Source organism: Trichosurus vulpecula, chromosome 1 (genome assembly GCF_011100635.1).
Source record: "Trichosurus vulpecula isolate mTriVul1 chromosome 1, mTriVul1.pri, whole genome shotgun sequence".
In the NCBI taxonomy this organism is placed as follows: domain Eukaryota; kingdom Metazoa; phylum Chordata; class Mammalia; order Diprotodontia; family Phalangeridae; genus Trichosurus; species Trichosurus vulpecula.
This window is the reverse complement of record NC_050573.1, coordinates 39,030,121-39,053,545: the sequence shown is the minus strand read 5'-3', so window position 1 is coordinate 39,053,545 and position 23,425 is coordinate 39,030,121. Positions and strand designations below refer to the sequence as shown.

Below are 23,425 nucleotides of genomic sequence, written 5' to 3'. Positions count from 1 at the left end.
GGCCTGGGCCTGCCATTCTGTCTCTCTCTGTGTCTGTCTCTGTCTCACCCACACCTGGGGCAGGTTAGTTATCATTTTGGTGCCCCAGGAGACTTTGTCAGGCTCTAAGTTAGAGATTGAGGTGTCAAGCTAGATCCTTGGAGGGACTTCCCATACCAGAAGTCCTCCTGCACTGATTACATCACCGTTCTGGGTACCCCACCCCCAAGGTGGGGGGTAGGGATATGACTAGACACAACCAACAAAGCCCTCTTGTAGGGGGTGGTCCTGAGGCTCTGATGAGATCATCTTGTTAAAACAGTCAGCAGAATTTCAGAGTTGACCAATTTTGGGAGGGGTGGTGGTGTGTGGACCAGTGATTTATTTATGTAGGGCACTCCTGGCGAGGAGACTCTGCTGCTTCAGATCAGTATCTGCTCTAATTAAATTTTCTTTTCAATTAACAAAAAAAATCTCCGTTGTCTCTCCCACTCCCCCAAAGAAACTCTCAAAAAAAATGTGCCTAGGTTAGCTCAAGCCTGCTTTGAGAGAGCAACCTAGGGCACTGAGATGTTCCAGGGTCACCCAGCCTGTAGATAGGAAAGGTGGGATTTGAACCCTGGTCTGGCTTGCTCTCTCCAGACTCTCTCCCTCTCCGTCCTTCTCACTGTCAGTTCAGAGACCCAGTTCACTGTGCCCCAGTTTCCTGGTCTGTAAAGTGAGGAGGAGGTGGGTGGAGGGTGATCCCTGATCTCCTGACTTGGCTCGCCCTCCCTGGAGTGACAGTGTGCAGTTACTGTCTTTCTGTTCTGCTTTGTGTTGGCCTGTGCACGCCACTGATCTCAAGGAGGGTGTGTCCTGATAGCATGGACATGGGGGCCTTTGCCTCCTGCCAGCCCCACGGGCCTGGCTTTGTTATAGAGTCAGAAATAGCTGCTGCCTCCTTTAGTCTGAAAGTGTGGCCCAGGCTCCCCTTTTACAGCTGATTCCTTTGCCCTCCCTGGGAGGGGGGGGGAAGAGGAGCAGCGGTGTAAGCCTGCCTTCCCTTTGAAGGGGACAGTTCTAAACCAGGGGCCTGAGAACTTACTTCTGCATGTCAGTATAATTGATCCCCTTTGTCATCTGATGTATTTTCTTTGATGCATTTAAAAACATGATTCTGAGGAGAAAGGGGTTGATGGGTGTCCAGGCCCCTTCTCCATTGATTCAGGGAGGAGGTTCTGGGTGGTGTTTGCCCATCGGCATGCCAGGAATTCCGTTTGTCCTGTGGATGTGCCAGCCTGGTGTGGCGTGGATGTGCTTCCTGTTGGGCCCAGCATCCTGAGTTCTAATGCTGCACGGAATTGATTTATTTTCATGGCCACAGAGGCAGTCAAGTCAGCTTGGATTAGGTGCTTCCCATGTGCCTAGCACTGTGCTGAGCTCTGTGCAGACAAAGAAGGACAAGCAGAAGAAAATCTACCATGCTGCTTGCTTTCAGTGAGCATGTATTCTACCAGGGAGACAAGCATGTAATGTTCTCTGTCCATTGATAGTCCTCTAGAAGGGGAAGGCAGTGGCAGCTAGGAAGACCAGCCAAGGCCTCCTGTAGAAGGTGGGCTTTGAGGGGAGCACACCCTCCTGTGCCTTGTAAGTGCATGAGCTTGGGGAGAATGTGAATGGCTCATTTCAAGCCATCTTTGTTGCCAAAGAGTGCCCTGAAGCCCAGCTTCTGAGGACCATTAAGAAACATCCCCCTTGGTCCACAAGACCTAGGCCATTTTGTGTATGAAAAATCAGGGTTGAAGGGCTCCTCTGTGCCCAGTAGCTAACAGTGCTTTTATGTAGCCCTTTCAGGTTTGACGTTAGGATGGGATGAGATGATAATAATAAAAAAACTCATTCCATCCTAAGTGTCCAGGGCTGCAGCGAGTGCCTGAAGGCAGGATTTGAACTTGGGTCATCTTTCTGATCTGTGGCCCGACACCATCTCCTGCCCTCTTAGCTGCGACGCTTGGGGATACCAAAAGAGAAGACCCACTATGTGTCAGCTTTGCTCAGGCGTCCAGACACAGGTGAAGCAGAGACCAGTGTGGAGTGGCCTAGTGCATGTGGAGCCCAGGACAGCCAGCTGGCCCTGGGCTATAGGGCCTCCCAGTCATCTTCCCTCCCCAAGCAGGATTTGGTTCTTCTGACCTTGACTATAGTCGGTAAAGATGAGCATTGCACATGGACGGGAGCTCCGCTCTGGCTTTTAACAAACCCTGAGTAAGTGACTCCTCTGTTCCAGACCCTATGGGATCCTTTGGCATCTGGGGGTGAAGGGAGAGGACATTCATTAGTGAATGAATATTGAACTTCCATTCCTGGCATCTTGATCGGTCTGTCCATACCCATTCCTTAATCCTTACTGTGTGCTGGGCGTTCATTAAGGGCTTACTGTGTGCCGGGCATTCACTAAGGTCTTACTGTGTGCCGGGCATTCACTAAGGGCTTACTGTGTGCCGGGCGTTCACTAAGGGCTTATTGTGTGCCGGGCGTTCATTAAGGGCCTACTGTGTGCCGGGCACTGTACTGAATGCTTTGGATACAAGGCCATATAGGGACAGTCCCTGCCCTCAAGGAGATTGCATTCTAAAGGGAGAGACAGGATGTAAATGATGAATTACACACAAGGCAGGTTCCCACAGAGTAGATGGCTGGGAATCTCAGCCTCCTGCAGGAGGGGAGCTTTGGGCTGAATCTTAGAGGAAGGCAGGTGTCAAAGGGGAGGAGGGAGGGCATCGCGGGCATGGCAGACAGAGGGGGCAAAGGCATGGAGTTGGGACATAGGAATGTAGCTCCATCATGAAGTGCTCCGAGGGGAGTCTGGACCCGCCCAGGATTGGCCCAGGGAGCCAGCGAGCGGCCTTAGAACTGGCTGATCAAGGGCTCTCTCCATGTCACCTGCTCTTTGCCACCGTCTGTCTCAGTGGGCTGCTTGGCTTCCCTTTCCTCAGCCCCGGCAGCTTCCAGGGAATAGGAAAAGGCCCTTTCAAACCCCCGGGCTTTCATGATAAGATTTAGGGCCGTCGCAGGTTTCTCCTGCCAGAAAACCTGATTTGTCTGTAGCTCTTTGAATGCTTGGGCCAGTGTCATTGGTTCGGTATGTTTCTCAGAGGCGACTGTCCCAGCGGGATCATTGAGATGTGTGCGGGGCTGATAATGGGAGATGAATCTCTTGGATCGGCCATAAATCGGAGGCTCCCATCTCCCAGATGCTTCCCACTGGAATCCTCTCTGCTTGCTGTCACCGTGCTGTCCCTGAGGGACAGATTTCCAGAGCCAGGGCTGGTGGGATGTGACCCAGCCTGGCTGGGGGAGCTTTGGGGAGACTTGGGGAGAGGAAGCCTGCTGTTCTTTCCCATTTGTGCAGACTTTTGAGAAGCATGAGGGAGGAGATACCACCTATCTCTGCCTCCCGGCTTCCTGCATGGTCCAGCTAAACCTCACCTTCCCCAGGAAGCCTTTCCAGCCTTTCCTGTACCCCGTTTAACCCCTCTGTGGATAATCTGGTTTGTCCTGTCCCCTTATCAGGCTGGCCGCTCCTTGAGGGCAGGGCCTGACTTTGTATCCTGCAGCGCTTGGCACAGGGCCTGGCCCATGGGAGATGCTTGATAAATGCCTGCTCGCTGACTAAGCACCCATTTCTCAGTCCCTAGCCCAGCTGTCTTGCTGGTCTGTCTGTGTGTACCCTGCTTCCTCCCTGCCCACTCTGGGTACTCCAGGGATTGATTTCTGAATATAAATTTACGTGCTCCAGCCAGTTCTGACGCGTCCTGTTTGCAGAAGCTGCGGTGATTCCTGACCTGGGAGGGAGGCTCACCGTGGGCTGGCCAGTCAGTCAGTTCAAACAGAAGTCTTGTGGAGAGGAGGTAACAGCACAGTGATCCCCCAGTTATCTGTTGCCTGAAGGGTCTGCCAGGTTCCTTCTTGGGCCTGAAAGCTGTGCTGAATTTGGAGTTGTGGCATCATTTAATCCTGCTCTCCTCCTGCGCTTCTTCTCGAGGCATATTTCCCACAGCTCTGGGATGCCCTGTATGCTCCATAGAAATCCTAGGATCACAGATGTGCTGGAAGGGCCCTTAGGGGTCACTGAGCCCCGGATCCAGAGCCCCCTGGTTCCCATCCCCCTTGGTCCCCCACATTGACCGTCACCGATCCCCTCGGGGCCTCAGTAAGCAACAGGGGGCCAGGGCCTGTCCCATTTTCGTCTTTGAACCCTGTTCCTAGCCCAGTGCCTGGCTCAAGGCTAGCACTTCCTTCCAGTGCCACGGCTCTGGGCCATGGTCTTTTCTTGCACTGACTGGTGTATTTGCCCCTCCTCATAGCTCACAGGCCCTGGGATGCTTTCAGACAAAAGTTTTTCCCATGGGGTCATACCCTGCTTTTGAATTGATGCACTAAAAGCTGTGATTCTGAGAAGGGCCGCTGGTTTCCCCAGGCTGACCGCCCAGGGGGTTGACGATGCACCAGCAGGTGAAGGACCAACCCCTCCCCCCATTTAAAGTTATAACAGCATACTTTATACGTGCTGTTATATTTATCATTAAGTCAACCCGATGCAAGCTGTCCTCATAGGTATTGTTTATCCCCACTTTACAGATGTGGCAACTGAGGCTGGTGGGGGGGGGAAGAGATATACTCAGAGAGTCATGTGGGAGAACACAGAAAGGGACCATAAGACTCTTTTTTTAGAGGAAGAATTAAAAAAACAAATCCCAGTCACTGGCAAGTCTGAAGCCCTGCCCCCTAGTTGAAAGGATCCTGGAGGTGTGAGGGGCTTCAGAGGTCCTCCTGCCCATAGCTCCCCTCGTGTTTCCTAGGAGGAGACTGAGGCCCAGGTCACACAGCTGTGAGTGGCTGAGACGGGTTGGAGCTCCAGCCTCTGACCCCCATCCAGGTGAACAGCTGCCCCTCTGGTCCCCAGGCCTGTTCCCTGAAGGCCCCACCTGAGGAGCCAGATTTGGGGGATATTCTGAGAGATGGCAGCAGGATGGATTGTGGGAGATGATACTGAAGGGAGAATGAGATGGTGGGGGGAGAAGAATTGCTGGGCTGAGTCTGCTCCCTAGGAGGAGGTCCTGGCCTCTAGGAGGGTACCTGGCCCCCCAGGAGGAGCCCCTGCCCCCCCAGGCAGAGCTATCTTCATCCAAAGCAGGCATCAGCCTATGGAGCTTATTCTCTGCCCTTCTCCAGGCTGCGACAAACAAAGTCCTCCAGTCCTAGACTTTGTGAAGCCCGGAGAGACGATCGAGTCCGATTCCCTTGATTTTTAGACGAGCCCCAGAGGGGAATGACTCGCCCAAGGTCACACAAGCATGGAGGGGCTCAGCTCTCCTGGCCTTCTGCCCCCACTTGTGAGAATTGTAAAGCTCTTCTGAGGACTATTTATAGGGACTGCAGAGCTCCTCCACCCGCCCTGTCTGCTGAGAGAGGAGCTCTTTTATGTGGGGTGGGGGTGGCAGGGTATGAAAGGAGCCTCTGGATCAGCGTGAAGAGTTTCCAAGTGTTACTAATCAGTGTTCTTTTAGTAGGTGTAAAACTTGGGAGGTCAGGGCGCATCTATGTTAGCAGATGTGAAAGCTCAGGACGTTGAGAGTGGGTATGTATTAGCAGCTATAAAGCCTGGGAGGTAGGGGGCCAACTGTAATAGCAGATGTGAAACTCAGGAGTTAGTAGTGCTTCTACATTAGCAGGTCTGACGCTTGGGAGGTAGGGGAGCGTCTACATTAGCAGGTCTGACGCTCGGGAGGTAGGAGAGCAGCTTTGTTATTCTGAAATTGTTTTTGGAAATCCTCCGGTGAATCCATGACGTCATTGATTTGGATATCTCTGTCGGTCACAGGGCCTGTGGCCGCCCCTGGGACGTCTCTTGCCCCATCCTCTCTGGCCATGTGGTATGTTGGAAAGAACACTGACCGTGCCATCAGAAGACCTGGGTTCAGACCCCCACTCCTGTCGTGTATAACCTGTGGGGCCTTGGGTATCTCGGGGCCTTACTGGAACGATGGGGCTGGACTGGGTGGACCTCCAGGGTCCCTTCCAGCACCCACATGGGATAGCTGGGCTACGGGAGGAGCTACCCAGCATCCTTCTCGCCTTCTCCCTGCACTTGGCTGCTGGACGGGGGCTGCCCTGCTGTTGCTGTGCCAGCCCTTGCCATCTTCCCTGCCCCTGTGCCCTCAGGCCCCAGCATGGGCGCTGGCAGGCCACACGTGGGCCTGGGCCGCTTTCCGGTTATCCCAAAGCCGAAGGGCCCTGGTTTTAGGGGAGGTCTCCCCTGAGCAGGGCGGGGGCTCCTTAAGAATGAACACTTCTCATTTTGCCCTTTACGTAGGTGGGGAATGGAGTGAGTAACAATGCACGGAACAGAGAAAAGACCAGTCGGACGGGACTGGAGAGCGTGGCAATGGCATGATGAGGCCGAAGGGGGCTTGATAATGACAGTCATTTTGGTGTAGCACCTACTGTGCGCCTCTGCGCTGGCTAAGCACTTTACGGATCTGTCACAACAACTCTGGGGGTTGGTTCTGCTACTGTCCCCATTTTACAGAAGAGGCGGCCGAGGCTCTGAGGGGTTTGGTGACTGGCCTGGGGTCACGCAGCTAGTGAGTATCTGAGGCTTAAAGGAACTTGGGGCTTCCTGACTCTAGGTCTGGCTCTCTGTCACCGCCCTCCCTGCCCAGCTGCCCCAAGTGCCCAACAAAGGAGTCTCTTTAATCCAAGAGGGAATCGGGGGCCACTGGAGATTACTGAATGAGGAGGGGCTGCGTTCAGCCCTGTGTGTGTATGTGTGCATGTGGCGTGTGTGTGTGTGTGTGTGTACATGTGGTGTGCATGTTGGTGTTCGCGTGTGCATGTGTGTGGTGTGTGCATGTGTGTACACGTGGTGTGCATGTTGGTGTGTGTGTGTGCATGTGTGTACACATGGTGTGCATGTTGATGTGCGCATGTGCATGTGTGGTGTGTGTGTGTACTCTTGGTGTGCATGTTGGTGTGTGTATGTGTGTGTGGTGTGTGTGTATGGTGTGTATGTTGGTGTGTGTATGTGTGTGTGGTGTGTGTGTGCATGTGTGTGTACTCATGGTGTGCATGTGTAGTGTGTGTGTGTGTGTGTGTGTGTGTATAACACCACCGGTAGCATTCTGGAATTCAGAAGCTGGGCCCCTGTTTCTTTCTGGTAGAAGTCTGGGGTCATTTAAGGAGCATGGTGGTTTCCTGAAGACAATCCAGCCCGCGTCTGTTTTTGTGGGTGTAAACCCTGGGACGCAGGCGTGCATCTCTGTGCATGGCTGTGAAGTCTGGGGTGTGGGTAGGTCGTCATCTCTCTCATTGGCAGGTGTCAAGCTCGGGAAGTGTGTGATGAGGGTTATTGGGTCTCAGCGCTGCAAGGGCCCGCCGAGCTCTTCCCCGTTTTACAGATGGAGGAACTGAGGCTCGGAAAGGCAGAGAGACTTGCCTAGGGGTTTGAACCCAGGTCCTCTGACCTCCAGCTCCCCACACCCTACCTCTCAAAGTGTTTCTTATGATCCATCTCTAGACCAGAAGGTGATGATGGACCTTGGTGTCCTCGGGATGTGGAGGATGGGCAGAAGCTACTGGGGACTGGCCTCTGCTGGGGATACCTGCTGGATTTCTGAGCTGACTGGGCCTTGGTGCCCTGAGGGTGGTGGCTGGGCTTTGGTCTCTTGTTTTGGATCTAGGGTGAGTGGGCCTTCCCAGGCTCAGCCAAGGCATTTCAGTGGGAGCCGGGGGGGGGGGCTGCTTGAGTCGCCAGCTCCTGGGCCCTGGCACAAGGCCTGGCTCAGGTGCCCCTCGTTGGGGCTGCAATGCCAAGTGGCCCTCTCTGGGTACCACCTGTGCAAAGGGGGGAATTAGATTAGATCCTGGGGACCTGGCTCTTTCCTAGGCATGGGCAGAGGGGCCGTCTTGTCAGCCAGGCTCTGGGGGCTCATCCAGGGTGTCTGAGCCAGAATGGAACCCAGCTCCTCTCATTTGAAATGAGGGGGGATTGGTAAAATGCTTTGCAAACTTTAAAGTGCTGTAGAAATGTCAGCCGTTGTCATTACTGGTGTTATGTCAAAGCCAGCCCTCTCCATGTGTCCCCCTCCCCGACACTGACTTCTGAGTTCCCAGCTCTGATCTCTAGGAGAGTGGAGCAGGTGGGGGAGGGGGGGAGCACGGGGACCCGGGGGACGCTCTGCCTCTGGGTTTTGATGCAAGCCAAAGCTTGCTCTCAGATGGGGAGAGGGCAGGCAAGCGAGGCCGTGTGAGCTTTGGTGTCCTGGGAGGCTCGAGGGGTCTGGTCAGGGCTGTGTTCCTTTGGGAAGCTGCTTACTGGTGCTCTGCCTCAGTTTCCTTATCTGTAAAATGGGATGGTATTGCTGGGGCTCTCTGCTAGAGCTGCCACGAGGGTTAGCATACGAGGCGATCGTAGGCCTTTTCAAGGTGTTGATCAAGCAAGGCCCCAAGTGCCAGCTGCGTGTGTGCATGCATGTGCATATGTATGCATTGTGCAGTGTGTGTGTGTGTGTGTGTGTGTGTGTGTTGGGGGAGGGCCTTGCAAAAGGAAATAGAGAAGACATTGTAGATGATGTGGTAATGTGTCTTGGAGTTGAGAGACCTGAGTGTGAATCCCGCCTTAGACACGTCCTAGCTGTGTGACCATGGGCGAATCTCTTCACCTTTACCCATCTCAGTTTCCTCCTCTGTAGATGGGGATCATGCTAGATGTGGCCAGGCTCACACTGGTAGTAGGTGGGAAACCTGGGATTCCAGCCGGGCCCTCTGGCTCTCAGTCCCCAAACCGTCCTCTCGCCCCTGAGCCAGAGGCACCGGTTCGGTTAGGGTAGGGGCCTTTCAGGGGCGTGGGCAGCAGGCCCTTGACGTGTGGGGCTCTGGCTGGATGAGAGACAGATCCTCTTTGCTTCCATGTGGTCATTTGGGTGTTCTGGTGGCCTCGGATCCTGGCCTCTGAGAACCTCTTGAACCTGGTCAGAAAGAGTCTGTTAAAAAGCATGTTTTTATTGATGTGTTTCGTTTTTACGTCAGCTCCATTTCACAACATACCCCTTCCCTGCCACCCTCCTTCCCCATCCCCCAAGAGCCGCCCCTTATGACAAAGAATAAAAGAAGGAACGATGCCAGTATTGCAGATTCAGCGGTGTTCTGGCCCCTGGGCCCCCCTTCTGCAGGTAAGAATTCAGAAGGAACTGACCTGCCCCGTCTTCTTCCTCCACCCCAGGTCCCAGGAATTACACCTGCGGCCAGAGTCCCATTCTTACCTGCCCGACCTGAGCAAATCTGAAATCGAATTCATTGAGACTAAGAGGCCTCGGCTGGAGCTGTTACAGGAGCCGCTGCTTCGGCCCTCGCCCATGCTGGCCCAGCACGGGGGGAGCGAAGACCTCTCCAAGGTAAGAGGAAGACCCTTCCCTCCCCTGTCCTTGGTCGCTGCTGCTGCCTCCTCCTCCTCCTCCCCTTCCTCCTTCCCCTTCCCCTTCTACCCCCGCTCCCCCCCCCCCCTCCTCGTCCTGCCACTGTCCTGATGGCTTCTTTCTTGCGCCGTCTTGTCCTGGGATTCTAAATGGAATATCTGCTTCCCCAACTTTGTCCTCTGCAGAAGCCTGTTGGCACTTGTGATTTCATCTGACTTTCCATCCTTCCATTTGGCCTACTGTCCATCCTTTTGTTCATCCAGAAGTCTGTCTGTCCTTCCATCCATTTGTGTATTCATCTGTCCATCCATTTGCTTTCCATCCCTCCATTCATCTTTCTCTTCATCTGTCCTTCCATTCATGCTTCCAGCCATTTCTCTGTCCGTTTGTCCATCCATCCATCCATCCATCCATCCATCCATCCATCCATCCATCTGTCCATCCATCCTTCAATCTCTTGGACAAGCATTTATTTAGCACCTACTGTATGGTCTATATAAGCTTCTTAAGTGCAAAGGATGTTTCAGCTTTCTCTTTCTGTTCCTTTTGCCTAATATAATGCCTGGCACATAGTAGGTACTCAAGGAATTCTTTTGATACTGAATTCAGGAAAAAAATAAAAAAGGAATACCAATTCTCTTCCTGTGTGAAATTAGGTGGGAAGACAAGCTTTTAAAAAAATATATACATATATATGTACATGTTTGTCTGTATATATATGTAGGTATGTGCGTTTATATATATGTATATGCTTAAACATAGGTGCTTAGCTTCTAGGCAGAAAAGAAAACCAATAATGTTCTTCTCTGACAAATTCTCATCAGGGGCTCGGGCGGAGCACTGACTGTGCGGTGGTAATTATAGGTGACATTTATATGGAGCTTTAAGCCGAGCCACTCCATCAGTCAGTCAGCACGTGCTTATTAAGGGCTTTCTGGGTGCCCGGCGCCATGCTGAGAGCGCTAACACTCTGTGAGGGGAAGCCTGAGTGTCCACATGTCTGCACACGCATGCACACACACACACATACATGCACGCACGTGTGTCAGCAGAATCCGTCTGGGCCTCATTATCGTCATCTGTGAAATGGGGATCACTAGACACCCCTCTGTCCTAGGGTGGTTGTGAGGCTCTCAGGGCAACGATGTTTGTAAAGTGCTCTGCAAACCGTTACTAGTTTTGTTTTTTTAATCAGCGTTGTTACGATTCCATAGAATAAATGTATATATGGATAGAGGTTATGGGACATACCGGGTCTTAGGGAAGGCAGGATGCTAGCTGCGTTCATGTGGAAAGTGTTTTGAAGCGGGGTGGGGGGGGCTGGGGGGGTGGGGTGGGGGGCCGGTGCTTACATGCATCCTCTCATTTTGTTTTCCCAATAACCCCGAGGGCTAGAGACTATTTCAAACCCCACTTCACAGAAGGGGAAACTGAGCCTCAGAGAGGGGATGTGTCTTGCCTTTGCAGCTGCCTCTCACGGTACCAAGCGATGGTGCGGGCATGAGGCCTTTGGAGAGGACCGAGCACTTTGTGAGTATCGGGCACCTCTGGGTTGGTCCACTGTGGTCACCCCCTCTTGTTTGTCTACCATTTGGGTGAGCAGTGCCCTGCCCAGGCTCCCAATCATGGGAGCTTCGGGATCCTCTCTGGTGCCAACTCTCCCTAATTGATGTTTGCCGCAGTTGAAGGAGCGGATGTGCCGGGCTGCTTCCCCTTCTGGTCATTAGCCGCATTAGTGCCGATCCTTGGAGAGTTGGGGCGCTCGCCTGGCGTCTCCTGCCATCCCTGCTAATTATGTTTCCCTGCAGTGCGACTCAGAGCTGACAGAGGCTCTGCCTGCCGTCCCTGCCCCCCGTCTTAGCTCAGGCTCCTGAGCCTTGTGGTGGGGGGATCCGTGCTCAGGAGCAGAGCCGGCTGGGGGCAGAGGTTCAGCCCCGGTGTTCATCAGGTGTCAGTTTCACTCGGTGGGCACTGGACAGGGAACGTCCATGTGGAGAAGGGTCCTGGGGTACTTGGCTGAGGGACAAACAGACAGCACATGGTGTGGGTGCAGGCCGTGTGCTCTCCCTTTTGACGAGGGGCTCTGCATCCGCGCTCCATGGACATGTGTTCTAAGAAGGGGTCCGTCCATGGGCTTCCTCACCAGCCTGCCAAGCGAGGCCCTAGGCACGGAAAAGGTTAAGAACACCTGTCTTTGGAGCCTTGGGGAAAACCCTGCATTTGGATTCAAAGGATCTGGGTGTGAATCTTAGAGACTCTGGGTAAGTCTCTTTAGCCCATGGTCCTCAGTTTCTTCATCTGCCAAGCTTTGGGGTTGGAAGACATGAAGGCAGAGGCCCCTTCCAGCTCTGGTGGTCAGAGCCCTGTTAGAAAGGTGTATAAGGGGGGTGTGTGTGTGGCCCAGTGGAATGAGTGTTGTTGGAGGTAGAGATGGAAGACCCGAGTGCTAATCCTAGTTCTGTGCTGACCAGCTGTGGTGGCCAGGCTGCTTTCATATCCCTGACCCTGTTTCCTAACTCTGTGAGATGAGGGCCTTGGACTTGCTGGTCCCCCCCTCCCGTCCCTGCAGGGCTGTGATCCGTGATGTGGGCTGAGAGGAGAGAGCAGGTCTGGCTAGAGGTGAGGCAGGGAAACCGCTCTGGGGGTCTTTGTGTGGCAGGGCTGCCGGGCACAACCAGTGATGTGCATCTTTCTGGGCATTTGGAGCGCTCTCCTTTCTGGACTTTGGTTAGAGCCTCTTGTGTGTGGCAGATGAAGTGTGTTTCTGGTTTGTCTTGGTTCACCCCAACGTCCTGTCTCCCCACCTAGAGGACCCTGGTGCCTTTCCGGGATTGGGGGGGTGCCCCCCTTCCTTTGTGAGACAAAGAGACTTTTGCAGGCTGGATGCTGTGCCCCTAGAACAGTTATGACCTTGATTCTCAAGGAAGGGGCATTGCCTGGGCAAGGAGCCAGCCCTGGGAGGGCTGTTGACTGCAGCTGGCCAAGGCTGAATGGGTGACATTAGCCAGCCGGGCCTGCCCGCTGCCCTGCCAGGCCTTGATTTGACAGTCAAATGAGGGTTTGGCTCCCCCATCCTGGGACTATGCCAGGGCCTTGCTGAAGCAGCAGGGCAGGGGTGGCATCAGGATTAGTTGTCCTGATGGTTGGCACAGGTGCCTAAGGTCAGCAGGAACCTGGAAGGAGCAGCTGAAGCTACAGGATTGGTGTGCCTGGTGCACCAGGTTAGGATAAGCTCCCGGCCACGGTGGAGGCATTAGGACTTCATGACCTAACTGGGCCAGAGAGCGTCTTTATACCTCGGCCACTTTCCTCTTTTCTCCAGCCTGACTTCCTCAAATGCGGCCTGCTGGTCACAAAGACTGGGGAGGAGAGAGTATGGAGTGGTTTGAATCAACACTACCTTAGGCTTGTCCCCCTTTTTTAGGAAATAGCCCTTTTTAGGCACTTTGGGAGAATGGAACATAAGACCCCTGAGGGCAGGCACTCTGTTGTTTTCTTCCTCCTCCTCCTTTCCATTTTTGAGTCCCCAGTATCTAGGCCAGAGCCTTTTCATTTGTAGATGGTGTTGCCATGGTGCCCTAGTGATAAATCTCTGCCAATTTAGCTGGCACATTCCCCGGCCCAGTTTTTGAGTTTGATATGACCTGTCTAGAGTGTAACCTCCTTGGGGGCAGGGAGGGTTTGTTGGTTGGCCCTTATATCCTCAACACCTAGCATGGTTCATGGCACATAGTGAGTAGGCCTTTAACAAATGCTTGTTTAACTGAATTGGACTGGCTTGACTGGCTTGGTGGAGAAGGACTTTGGTGAGACCTTGTATGCAGCAGGCAGTTAATCGATGTTTGTAGAATTGAACAGAATTACTTGTAGTCAGTGTGAACCTCATCTTACAAAATCCTGCAATATTTGTCTTAGCTCCTGGAGGACTTATTAGTTTCCAAGTACAGGGTGCTGGCAAACAGAGCAGTGCCTCAGGGACCTTAGGAGCTGACCCTGCATTCCTTCCACCATTTTGTGAAAAGCACATTGAGGTCTGAGATTTCACACATTTCACACCTGGCAAGTTGGCAGAGATGACACAGCGCGGGAATAGCCAATGTTGGGGAGGCTGTGAAAAGACAGCCACACCCATACATTGTTGGTGGAGCTGTGAATTGGTCCAGCAGTTCTGGAAAGCAATTTGGAATTAATGCTAAGAAAGTGACTAATATGTGCATATACATTGGCCCCCATATTATTCTAGGCATACAGACCCAAGAAGGGTCTCAAATATTTATCATAGTACTTTTTATAGTAGCAGATATCGGAAACAAAGCAGATGCCCAGTGAGTAGGGAGTGACTGAGCTGTAGTATGTGTCCAGTGGGTCGGTACTGTGTTGCAAGGAACTATGATGACGATGAACATAGAGAAGCACGAAGACTTAATTGAACTGATGCGAAGGAAAGAAAACAGAATCAGGAAAACCACATGCACATCGACAGCCCCGGAAACTGAAAGAACAGCAAAAACCTAATGCTGTCAAAGTGTAACATCTAGATTTGTTCCCTGAAAGAGACAGGAGCCTGCAGATGGTGCCTGGAAAGAGTGTCGGGTTTGGGATCTGAGGACCTGGGTTCAAATCCTGACTCTTACTTACCTGTGGGCCCTTGTGGCAGGTAGGGGTGGGGGGGTGAAGAGAAAAAAGGAAAGACTCTTACCAGATGTGGCAGGCAAATGACACACAGGCCCACATTGTCTCTGCGTGTCTCGGCCTGCGCCCTGAGGCGTTCGCCTCTCTTGGAAGGTGGGCGTCAGGCTTTAGAAACAGTGGTTGGTCTCTTTCTCGATTGGAGTTCTTAAGTCTTGCAGAGTCATGTTGTCTGTTATTTATTTAGTTTTTACAGTGTTGTTGCTACAGTATCAACCATTCTCCTGGTTCTGCTCACTTCAGTTTGCATCAGCTCGTAGGAGTCTTCCCAGGTTTCTCCAACACCTTGCCCTCCATCGTTTCTTGCTGCACACTAGTGTTCCCTCACAGGCATATACCGTGCCTTGCTCAGCACTCCGCAGTTAGTAAGCACCCAAAGCTTCCATTTCAAGCTCAGATGGAAACAGAGCCATGAAACCGCCTTGGACGTGAGGAGATGGGACAAGGTGTGCGCTTTCAGCTCGCTATTTAGATCCTTGGCGATCTGACAGCTTTCACTGGACTTGGGTGGAGTCAGGAGACCTGAGTTCAAATTCTACATCAGATACTTCCTAGCCGTGTGACCCTGGACTCGTCACCTCTCTCTGTCTCGGTTTTCCTTCCATGTAAAATGGAGATCATCCTAGCTCCTACCCCGTAGGATTATTGATAGAACCAAGCAAGGTTAACGCACGTGAGCTGCTTTGCAAACCTTAAAGCACTTTGTAAATGAGAATTATTATTAATCATCACAGCCTTATCACCATGAGATGGGTGAACTGGTGATGAACTGTTTGGCCCGCTGTCTCGAGCCTTGGAAGGGGGCAGTCTGTATCAGGAGAGAAAGGCCCATGTTGGGGGGGGGGGTCTTTGTGTAGCCTGAGCAGAGGAGAAGAGCGGCCTGGAGCAGAGGGAGTACCCTCTTCGTACAGTGGAAACAACGTTGGCTGGGGAATCATAGGACCTGGCTCTGAATCCTACTGTTACTACTTGTGTGGCCTTGGGCAAGTCATTTCCCTGGGCCTCAGTTTCCCTGTCTGTAATGTGAGGGAGTTGGGTGAGATGGCCTCTCAGGGCCTTTTCTGCTCTGACTCTATGGTTTGACTATTTCATGTTTCTCTAGAGCAAAGGACTATGAGACATCCCCATGTCTTATACATCCAGATTTCTGATGTCAGGGAGGTTGGGAGGAGGTGGGAGGAGCGAGCTGTCCCCTCTTGGCTCTTGCTGGGTGCTTGCGCTGCAGTGGGTGGGCCAGAGGGGTCACAGCGAACGAGGAGTAGAAGGCCTTTCTTTGTCCTTCCCTGCAGCCTCTGGCTGGTGTCCGGATCATTTCTGTGGGAGGCAGGGAGCCATCCGGTGCCCGTTCTGCAGCTGCCCTCACCCCCTGCCCGGTGAGATGGGGGCGGTGCCAGAGGGAGGCTTTGAAATGCAGATGGGCTGGGCGTCTAGCTGGGCCACCCACAGAGTGCATGCTGACAGTGGGAAGGGAGAGGGGGCACTGAGGCTCACTAGCCCCTGGGCATTCACAGAGCAGCCCTCTCCTCTTCCAGAGGCCTAGACAGGCCAGAGAGCTGGTGATGTCCAGGCGGGGCTTACACAGTCAAACTGGGATCCCTGCCTGGCTCCCCTGATGTGCCAGGCTGTCCTCCGGCCATGCCATGGGGCTGACATCACTGCAGAGAAAACAAACTTGTGCAACACTTTGTGGGTGCTCATCTCTGGGCCTCAGACCTGGGTTCCTGTCTTGCTTTCCCAGATCCTATCTGTGTGGCCTTGGACAAGTCACCTAACCTTGGTCCAAGGATAAAGGGGTTGGACAGGTGCCCTCTCTGAACACTTGGTACCTGCGTGATCTGGGAGATGGGCCTCAGCTTCCTCCTCAGCCCAGTGACCTCTGGCGGGGGGGGGGGGTCCTGAGATGGAATGATGTGGCCACCGCCCCTCCCTCTGGTCTTGAGGGGCAGGTAGCAGGGGTGGGGCACGTGGGACAGAGTTTGAAGGGTCACAGAGAGCATTACATGTATGATGGGAGCAGAGTCCCACAGCAGTCCTGGGAGGCAGGTACAGCATTTTAGGGATGAAGAAACTGAGGCAGGCAAGGTGAATGACGCAGTCCATGTTGCTAGTCAGCCTCTGGGTCTGGGGCTGGAGTAGCTGGTTGTGAGTCCTGACCCCAAGGCCAGTACTCTTCTCCTAATACACAGGTATTAGGATGTCCATCTGACAGATGAGGCAGATAGGCAATTCAGTGACTCGCCCAGGGCCACGTAGCCAGGGAGTGTCTGTGGTCAGATTCGCACCAGGGTCTAGATCCCAGTGGGCTCAGAGATCACGCAGATGGCACCTGAAGCCATGAAATTAAAAGGCGCCTCCTCCGTGGAAGGAGAGCTCCGGCAAATCTGGGTGACAGGCGGAGGCCTCACCTTGCCTATGAGGTTCCGTAGAGTCCGGGCTGCAGTGTTTCCCTAGCAGCGGGCGGCTGTGAGAGCCGGACCCTAAGGAAAGTGGAACACTGACCTCTGAGAGCACCCTGGAGGGCCAGGGGATAAAGCAGCAGGACTTAGAGAAGTGGGTTCAGATCGTTCACCCGAGGGCCTGATCCTGAAGCTGAAGCCCTTCGGCTCCGCTGTGAGGAGAGGGAACTCACTGGAAAAGTCCCCCATGCGGGGAAGGGAAAAGGTGTCGGCGGAAGTCAAGACGGATGGATGGCGTCATGGAGCCATGAGCCTTGGACAGACTCGGGGAGGCAGTGGATAGATGGGCGCCGGGGTCCAGGGGTCAGGAAGAGTCAGACACAGCTGAATGACCAAACAGTAGGGTCAGCGTGCCGTCCACTAGACCACCTAGTTGCCAAGGTCATGGAGGAGGCAAGCATTGGAGACAGGATTTGAACCTAGACCTTTTGACTCAAGAGCCAGATTCTTTCCACTGTACCACCAACCCGCTCCATTTTACAGATGAGGATACGGAGGCTCAGAGGGGTGAAGTGCCTCGCGCAGGCTGAGAGCTAGGTGGTGCAGTGGATGGAGCGCCAGGCCTGGAGTCAGGAAGACGCGGGTTCAGTCCAGCCTCAGATAGTTCTTAGGGGTAGGACCCTGGGCATGTCGCTTAACCTAAGTCTGCCTCAGTTTATTCATCTGTAAAACGGATATAATAATAAAAGTGCCTGCCTAATTGTGTGAGGGTCGGAGTACGTTCATATGGTGCCTGGCACACAGTAGGCACCTTATATACGCCAGCTGTTGGCGTTAGGTGTGAGAGGTAGGATTTCAGACTCCACCTCTGTTTCTAGAACTCAGCTCTCTGAATAGCCATTCGAGGCTCTTTCCTCAGTGTGAATCGTCCCAAAGGTGAGGAGGCTTTAATCTGAAGAGCCAGAGAGATGTCAGGGGGAGGGGAGCCAGAGGAGGCGGTGTCCGTTCTCCTTTCCCAACCCCTGCCCTGACCAGCTGGGGCAGGGCTTGGCTGTGGGCCGGGATCCAGCCTTACTCTGCCCCCCACCCTGCCCCACCTGTCAGGGTAGTGCTGGCCTCCCCTCCCCAGACCGGGGGTCCAGGAGAAGAGAGCCTGGTGGGCTTCCTGGAGGAGAGCCACAGCAGCAGGTGGGGGCAGAGGGACATGAGGAAGACCCTTGTAGCTGCCTCAGACCTGGCGGGCTGTGTTTGTCAGAGAGGCCAGACCGAGCTTCCCGGAGGGTTTGGGTGGGGTGGCTTCCTGGGTTTTGCTGGGTTGGTTGGTGATAGAGGCGGAGGAGAGAGGGGGGACCTGAGGGGTGTGAGGGGTAACCGGCATGGTCCCTGAGGGGTGCCATCCAGGCCAGCCACAGAGAGGGGAGCAGCGCCTCGGGCTCCTAGTTCTGGAGAGGCCATCTTGCTCCACACTCACTCTGGAGGTGAGGAAACTGAGGCAGAGGGGACCCGAATTGACTTGCCCAACGTCATCAATGAGTACAGAATTTGAACTCGGGCCTTGGTGCCTCCAGAGCCTCGAGGGGCTCTTGCTGCCATCTCTGTATCTTTTTTTCCATTGTGCTTCCAGTGCCTGGCAAATTGCATGTGCTTAATTAAGTGAATGGGGGTGGGCTGGGAGTGGGGCTGCTGCCTGGCCCGCTGCGCCCCCTCCTGTCTCCCGTGGGGCACCCTGCACCTTCTCATCTCCCTTCCCCCAGCGTGTGCCAGGGAAGGAAGGAGGCCCAGGTGCCGGTGGTGCTTTCCTCTGGCCCTGAGGGGTGTGGGGGAGGCCGTTCTGCTCCGTGCACAGTGGGGTGGCAGCAGGGGGCCTTGGGGGGCCTCTCGGGTTCTCTGCAGCCTGAGCAGGAAGGGCAATTCCGGACAGGCTGCTCTCTGCCTCCTGCTCTGCTCGGGCCGATCCAGGCTCCCCCGGGGCTTGGCAGCTGGCATTGACACGGAAGGAGAGCTGCTAGCAGCCGCCTCAGTGTTTCCAGGCATCCCTGGGTGGGATCACGCCTGCCCCTCCCAGGTGCCCTTCTAGCCACTTTGTCTATACACAGCTGGTAGAATGGATGCCCCCCGAGGGCAGGCATCGGCCCCAGTGCCTAGCACACTGCTTTTGGAGATGATGGTGGTGTCTCTATTAAATAGAGGGAATGCTTGGGTGTCTATCACAGCAGATCAGTGAGTAGTCTGCAATTTACTGGCCCTGAGAGGCCCCGAGACTTGCCCACAGTCACAGTGCCCATCAGTGTGCCCCCTCTTCTTCCCTGGCCCCTCCCTCCACCACTAGCCCTTTTCCCTGCTTCTCCCCCTTCCTCCTCCCTCCTCCCCCTCCTTCCTGTCCTCCCCTCTTTCTCTTTCCTTCCCCCCACAGCCCCCTGCACCTGCCTCACAGCCACCTGGCCCACCTGACAGTTGCTGACAAAGCCCTTTTCCTCAGGGTCTCCTTGATAGCCCTGCCTGGTGCTTCTGCTGTAGCCTCCTCCCCGCTGTGTTTCTGCGGGAAATGGGAAGAAACGAGGAGCTCCCCAGGGAGCCTGACCAGCCGTGGTGGCCACTGAGTCATGAGGGGTCACGATGGAGCCTGGGGGGTGGGGTGGTTCCCCCTCCAAGGCCCCCCATTTATTTTCCTTCTTTTCCCTTTTGGTGTGGAGGCTCTGCTGTTGTACTAAGCAGATCTATTGTTTAATTAATTTGAAAGCTGACACCCCCCCCCAACTTTACAGGTAATGAAATTCCAGTCACCTCCCAAAGTGCCCCAGATGTGATCATGGCCTCTCTGGCCCTCATCTCTCAAAGAGTGGGATTTAGCCTCGATGGCCTCAGGGACAAGCAGTTCTGTGCTGCCTCCCTGTCAGGGCATGAGTGAGGCCCAAAGACCAGTGGGACCTGGCCAGCACGGATGCTGGAGAATGTCCTGAAGAGGGCGCGGTGGGAAGGGTTTTTTTGGCTGTGGAATCTGAGGGTCTGGGCCCAAACACTGTCTCTCTCACCTGTGTGTCTGTGGGCAAGTCTCCACACCACACTGGGCCTCACTATGCCCATCTGTACCATCAGGGCTTAAAGTCTGTGAGCCTTTCGTGGGCTGGCCTCGGTGTCCTCATCTGAGGGCCTCCTAGCTGCAGGTCTGTGATGCCATGTTAGGTTCTCACTTCCACCGGCCTCAGTTTCCCTATCTGTAAAATGAGGGGGTGGACAAGATGGCCTCTGAGGTCTCTTCTGGCTCTAAATCTGTGATCCCATGAATTCATCTTCCTTCTTCCACCCCCAGCCTGTGTGGGTGTGGGTGTGGGTGTGCTGCAGCCCTCCACCCTCTGATTGATCAGGGCTGGTGAGGGGTTGAGCTGGCTCTCCCTGGCTCTCCCTGGCTCCCTCTGGCTTTCTCACCAGCTGCCGTTTTCACACATAAAGCACCGCTGTCTCTTCAGCACCGTACTCCCAGAAGGGAAGCTGTTATTGCTTGCCTTCAAATGCTGCATTTTATTATTCCGTCATCCCTGGCCCTGAGAGCTGGGGAGAATTTTTATGGGGAGCAGGAGAAAGCCGGTGGGGCCACAGCATCCCAGGCCTGTGCTTGCCCTGGACCAAGGGGGCAATTCCAGTGGTTCCCGTGGGAGCTTGGAGCTTGTGGGGCTGGCGGGCTCTTAGCCATTCACCAGGCATGCCCCACTCCTTACTTCTGTGGGCTGGGGGTCCTGTCTTTACTGAACACAAGCACACGCCAGCAAAGTGGGCTGTGGAATTAATTTGTCAAACGAATCCCATTTGCCCAATAATTTCCTTTGTGTTATAACGTAGGAGATGTGGTTCTATGGAAAAAATTCCCCTTTACACTGAGTTGGAAATTTTAGGGAAGGAAACAGCTTTTTAAAATTGCTGACTGACACATATATGGCCCGCTTGGGGTTTCCTTGGTGGGACCACTCCCTCCAGTGATGCAGATCACACCCCCTCTGTGGCTCAGGAAGGATGGCCTGTACTAAGAGCCAGACTGGGCGTGGGGAGTGGGGTGGTGGTGGGGGTGGTGGAGGGAAGGGTAGGAGCCCTGGCTGTGGTGGCCTCGCCTCATGTCCCACCCCACATCCCACCTCCGTTGGTCATATCTGGGTGACCTCAAGCTTGTCCCATGATGGAGTGGCCTCAGGTCCATCCTCACTCCAGACCCGTGACTTTCTAGTGGCCAGCACTTGGCATTTGTACAGCACTTTAAGGTTTCAGAAGCACTTTGCAGACGTTGCCCATTTGACCTTTACAACAACCCTGGGAGGTAGTACTTATTCCCACTTTACAGATGGAGAAACTGAGGCAAGCGGGGTTAAGTGACTCGCCCAGGGTAAATGTCCTGTCTCCCTGACCCCAGGTTCAGTTCTCTCCAAGGTCTGTGACTCATTATCTAGAGAGTCAGCCGTGGGTTCCGTGTGCCTTTTGACCCCTACGGGCACTGTGGCCATGGCAACGCTAGAAGGTCACCACTTACAGGCATCCGCCTCTGGGAAGTCCCAGGTTCAGACTCAGACTGAACAGGTTCTAGTTTGCAGATGGGGAAACAGAGGCAGCGACAGGGAACCCCCTTGCCTGGGGCAGGCCTGGCGTGAGCCTCTGTTCTCCTGCGGAATGTTGGCGTGGTCTGGTGACTTTGGCCTCCATCACGCGTCCTGGGCCTGCCTTTGGCCCTGATGGAAGGAGATGGGGCAGGGCCAGGGAAGCCTGCGTGTCCTGGTGTGGGGTGAGTGCTCCAGGGTGTCAGCTGCCCCATGCTCTGGCTGTCCTGATGCTGAACAATTCCATTAGAATGCCTCTTTTTCCACGTGGCTCTGTACATTAGCTGATTAATGAGCGTCCTGAGCTGCAGCTCTGGGTGAGGTCAGTGTGTGTGGTCATCATTGTGCTAACGAGGGGAGGACGGGCCGTCAGGCAGGAGCCAAGCCAGAGCGTCCCAGAGCCTCCCTGCCTGGGGACCCAGCTGGGTCTGGAGGGTAGGGGCCCAAGTCTCTTGCCCTCTCTCCCCCTCTTTGGAGTTCTGATATGCCAGGGAGAATGAGCAGGGCGTAGGAGGTAGGGCCTTGGGTTCAAGTGTTAGAGCTGGATGCCCTTGGCCAGGTCACCCAACTTCTGTCATCTTCAGACAGCTTTCTAAGGTTGTGTGTCGGTCAGCAGACATTTTGGAGTGCGTGCTACATCCCGGGAATCGTGCTAAGCATTTTACAAATATTATCTCATTTGAGCCTCACAATAACAGGAGGCAGGTGCTTTTATTATCCCATTTTAAAGGTGAGGAAACTGAGGCAGACAGGTTAAGTGACTGGCCCGGGTCACACAGCTAGTACGTTTCGCATGCTAGGTTTGAACGCAGGTCTTCCTAACTCCAAACTCTACCTACTGGGCCACCCGGCTGCCTAGGTAGGATGTAAGATGTAAGAAGCCTGCACAGTTGGGAGGGGGTGGGTTAGGAAGGACTTTAGGATTTGGTGCTGGGGGTGCCAGGGGTGCCAGGAGCCACTGGAGTTGATGGATTGGGGGGTGACGCTGTCCGGCCTGAGCTTTAGGGAGATCACTTGGGCCACAGAGGGGCCGGAGGCATGGCCCGCAGTTGGGCACCTGCACCGATGCAGAGCGTTTCAACACCACCATAAGCCCTAGGCCACGACCCCTCCCCTTGAAGAAGGGAGCCCAGAGAGATGGAGAAAACCCAGTGGGAGCAAAAAATAGGCCCTTTCCTGGCGTCGAAGAGACGAGAGGCCTGTGCTCCTGCTGCTCCAGGGTGCCCGTGGTGCTGAGAGAGGCCATTGTTCTCCTGTCTCCCCCCTAACACCTGCTCCATTCTTCCCATCTATCCCAGTTCTGGAACTGAGCCGTGCACCTGGAACATCCGGCCTCTGAGCAGGTGGGCTCCTTTTGGCTCCCCTGCTGGACTCTCCTCTTCGCCCTCTTCTGCCCTCCTCTTGGGACTGGGCAGTGGCTCACAATGGGGTCCAGTCCAAAGCCATGCCTCCACACCTGGTCTGGGCCCCTCTCAGGAGGTGGGCCCTCTCTCCCACGGCCAGAGAGGAGGCTGGGGCAGGCACAGGGCTCTCCCTTGGACCAGGGCTGTGTGGGCCTGGCCCAGATCCCCTCAGGCCAGAGATCTGCCATCCCCCCTCCTCCTCCTGCTCTTCCTTCCTTCCCCAGCCAGGCTCTTTTTCCTAATCAGCTTTTTTTTCCCCACATAGAAAGCAGGATGAAATTTAAACGTTTCCAAAGAGTGACATTTCCATTTGAAAAGCTGTTCATTGAAGTGCTTCTCAAGTGGGATTTGGTCTGCATCTCTCTCTGCTGGGGCTTTAGAAATCTCATGTCCTCTCCCTGATGATATGACGCCAAAAGAGGATGTTTGATGGGGGTGTGCGTGTGTATATGCATGTGTGTGCGCGCGCGCGCGTGTGTGTGTGTATGTATGTGTTTGTGTATGTGTATGTGTACACATGCTTCATAAATTCCCTGTCCCCCCTCACCTCACCCTAGGGCTTTGCCCCTCCCAGCCCTCATCATCCAGCAAACCCCAGCATCTTCAAGAAATCTGTTTTCCCATCACTGCTCACTGCCTGCCTCCCTCCCTTGCTTCTCCCACCTCAGAGTCTGATCATCTGGGGACTTTCAGATCACCTCCATTAGCTTCTCTTCCCTCTTACAGCTAATACCACTCCTACCTTTCCGGGCTGAGCTGTCACTTGGGAGCTCTTCCCTGTCAAGAAGCCCCTTGTCCAGGACTTGCCTGAAGGTTCCCCAGAGGGAAGAAGAGTGCACTTGCTCTCTTGCTCTTGATCTCTCTTCCCCTCCTCCCTCTCCCTCTCCCTCTCTCTCTCTCTCTCTCTCTCTCTCTCTCTC

The 23,425-nt window shown here is 54.3% G+C and overlaps 1 protein-coding gene across 8 annotated transcripts in view; it reads left to right on the top strand.

The window, feature by feature from the left end:
• NCOR2 (nuclear receptor corepressor 2) overlaps positions 1-23,425 on the top strand; it is a 376,514-nt gene that overhangs the window by 134,935 nt on the left and 218,154 nt on the right. For all 8 annotated transcript variants that reach the window (XM_036753385.1, XM_036753345.1, XM_036753339.1 and 5 more), the window contains exon 4: positions 9,245-9,416. In XM_036753385.1, the coding sequence (XP_036609280.1) occupies positions 9,245-9,416 (172 nt within the window). The remainder of the gene's footprint in view (positions 1-9,244; positions 9,417-23,425) is intronic.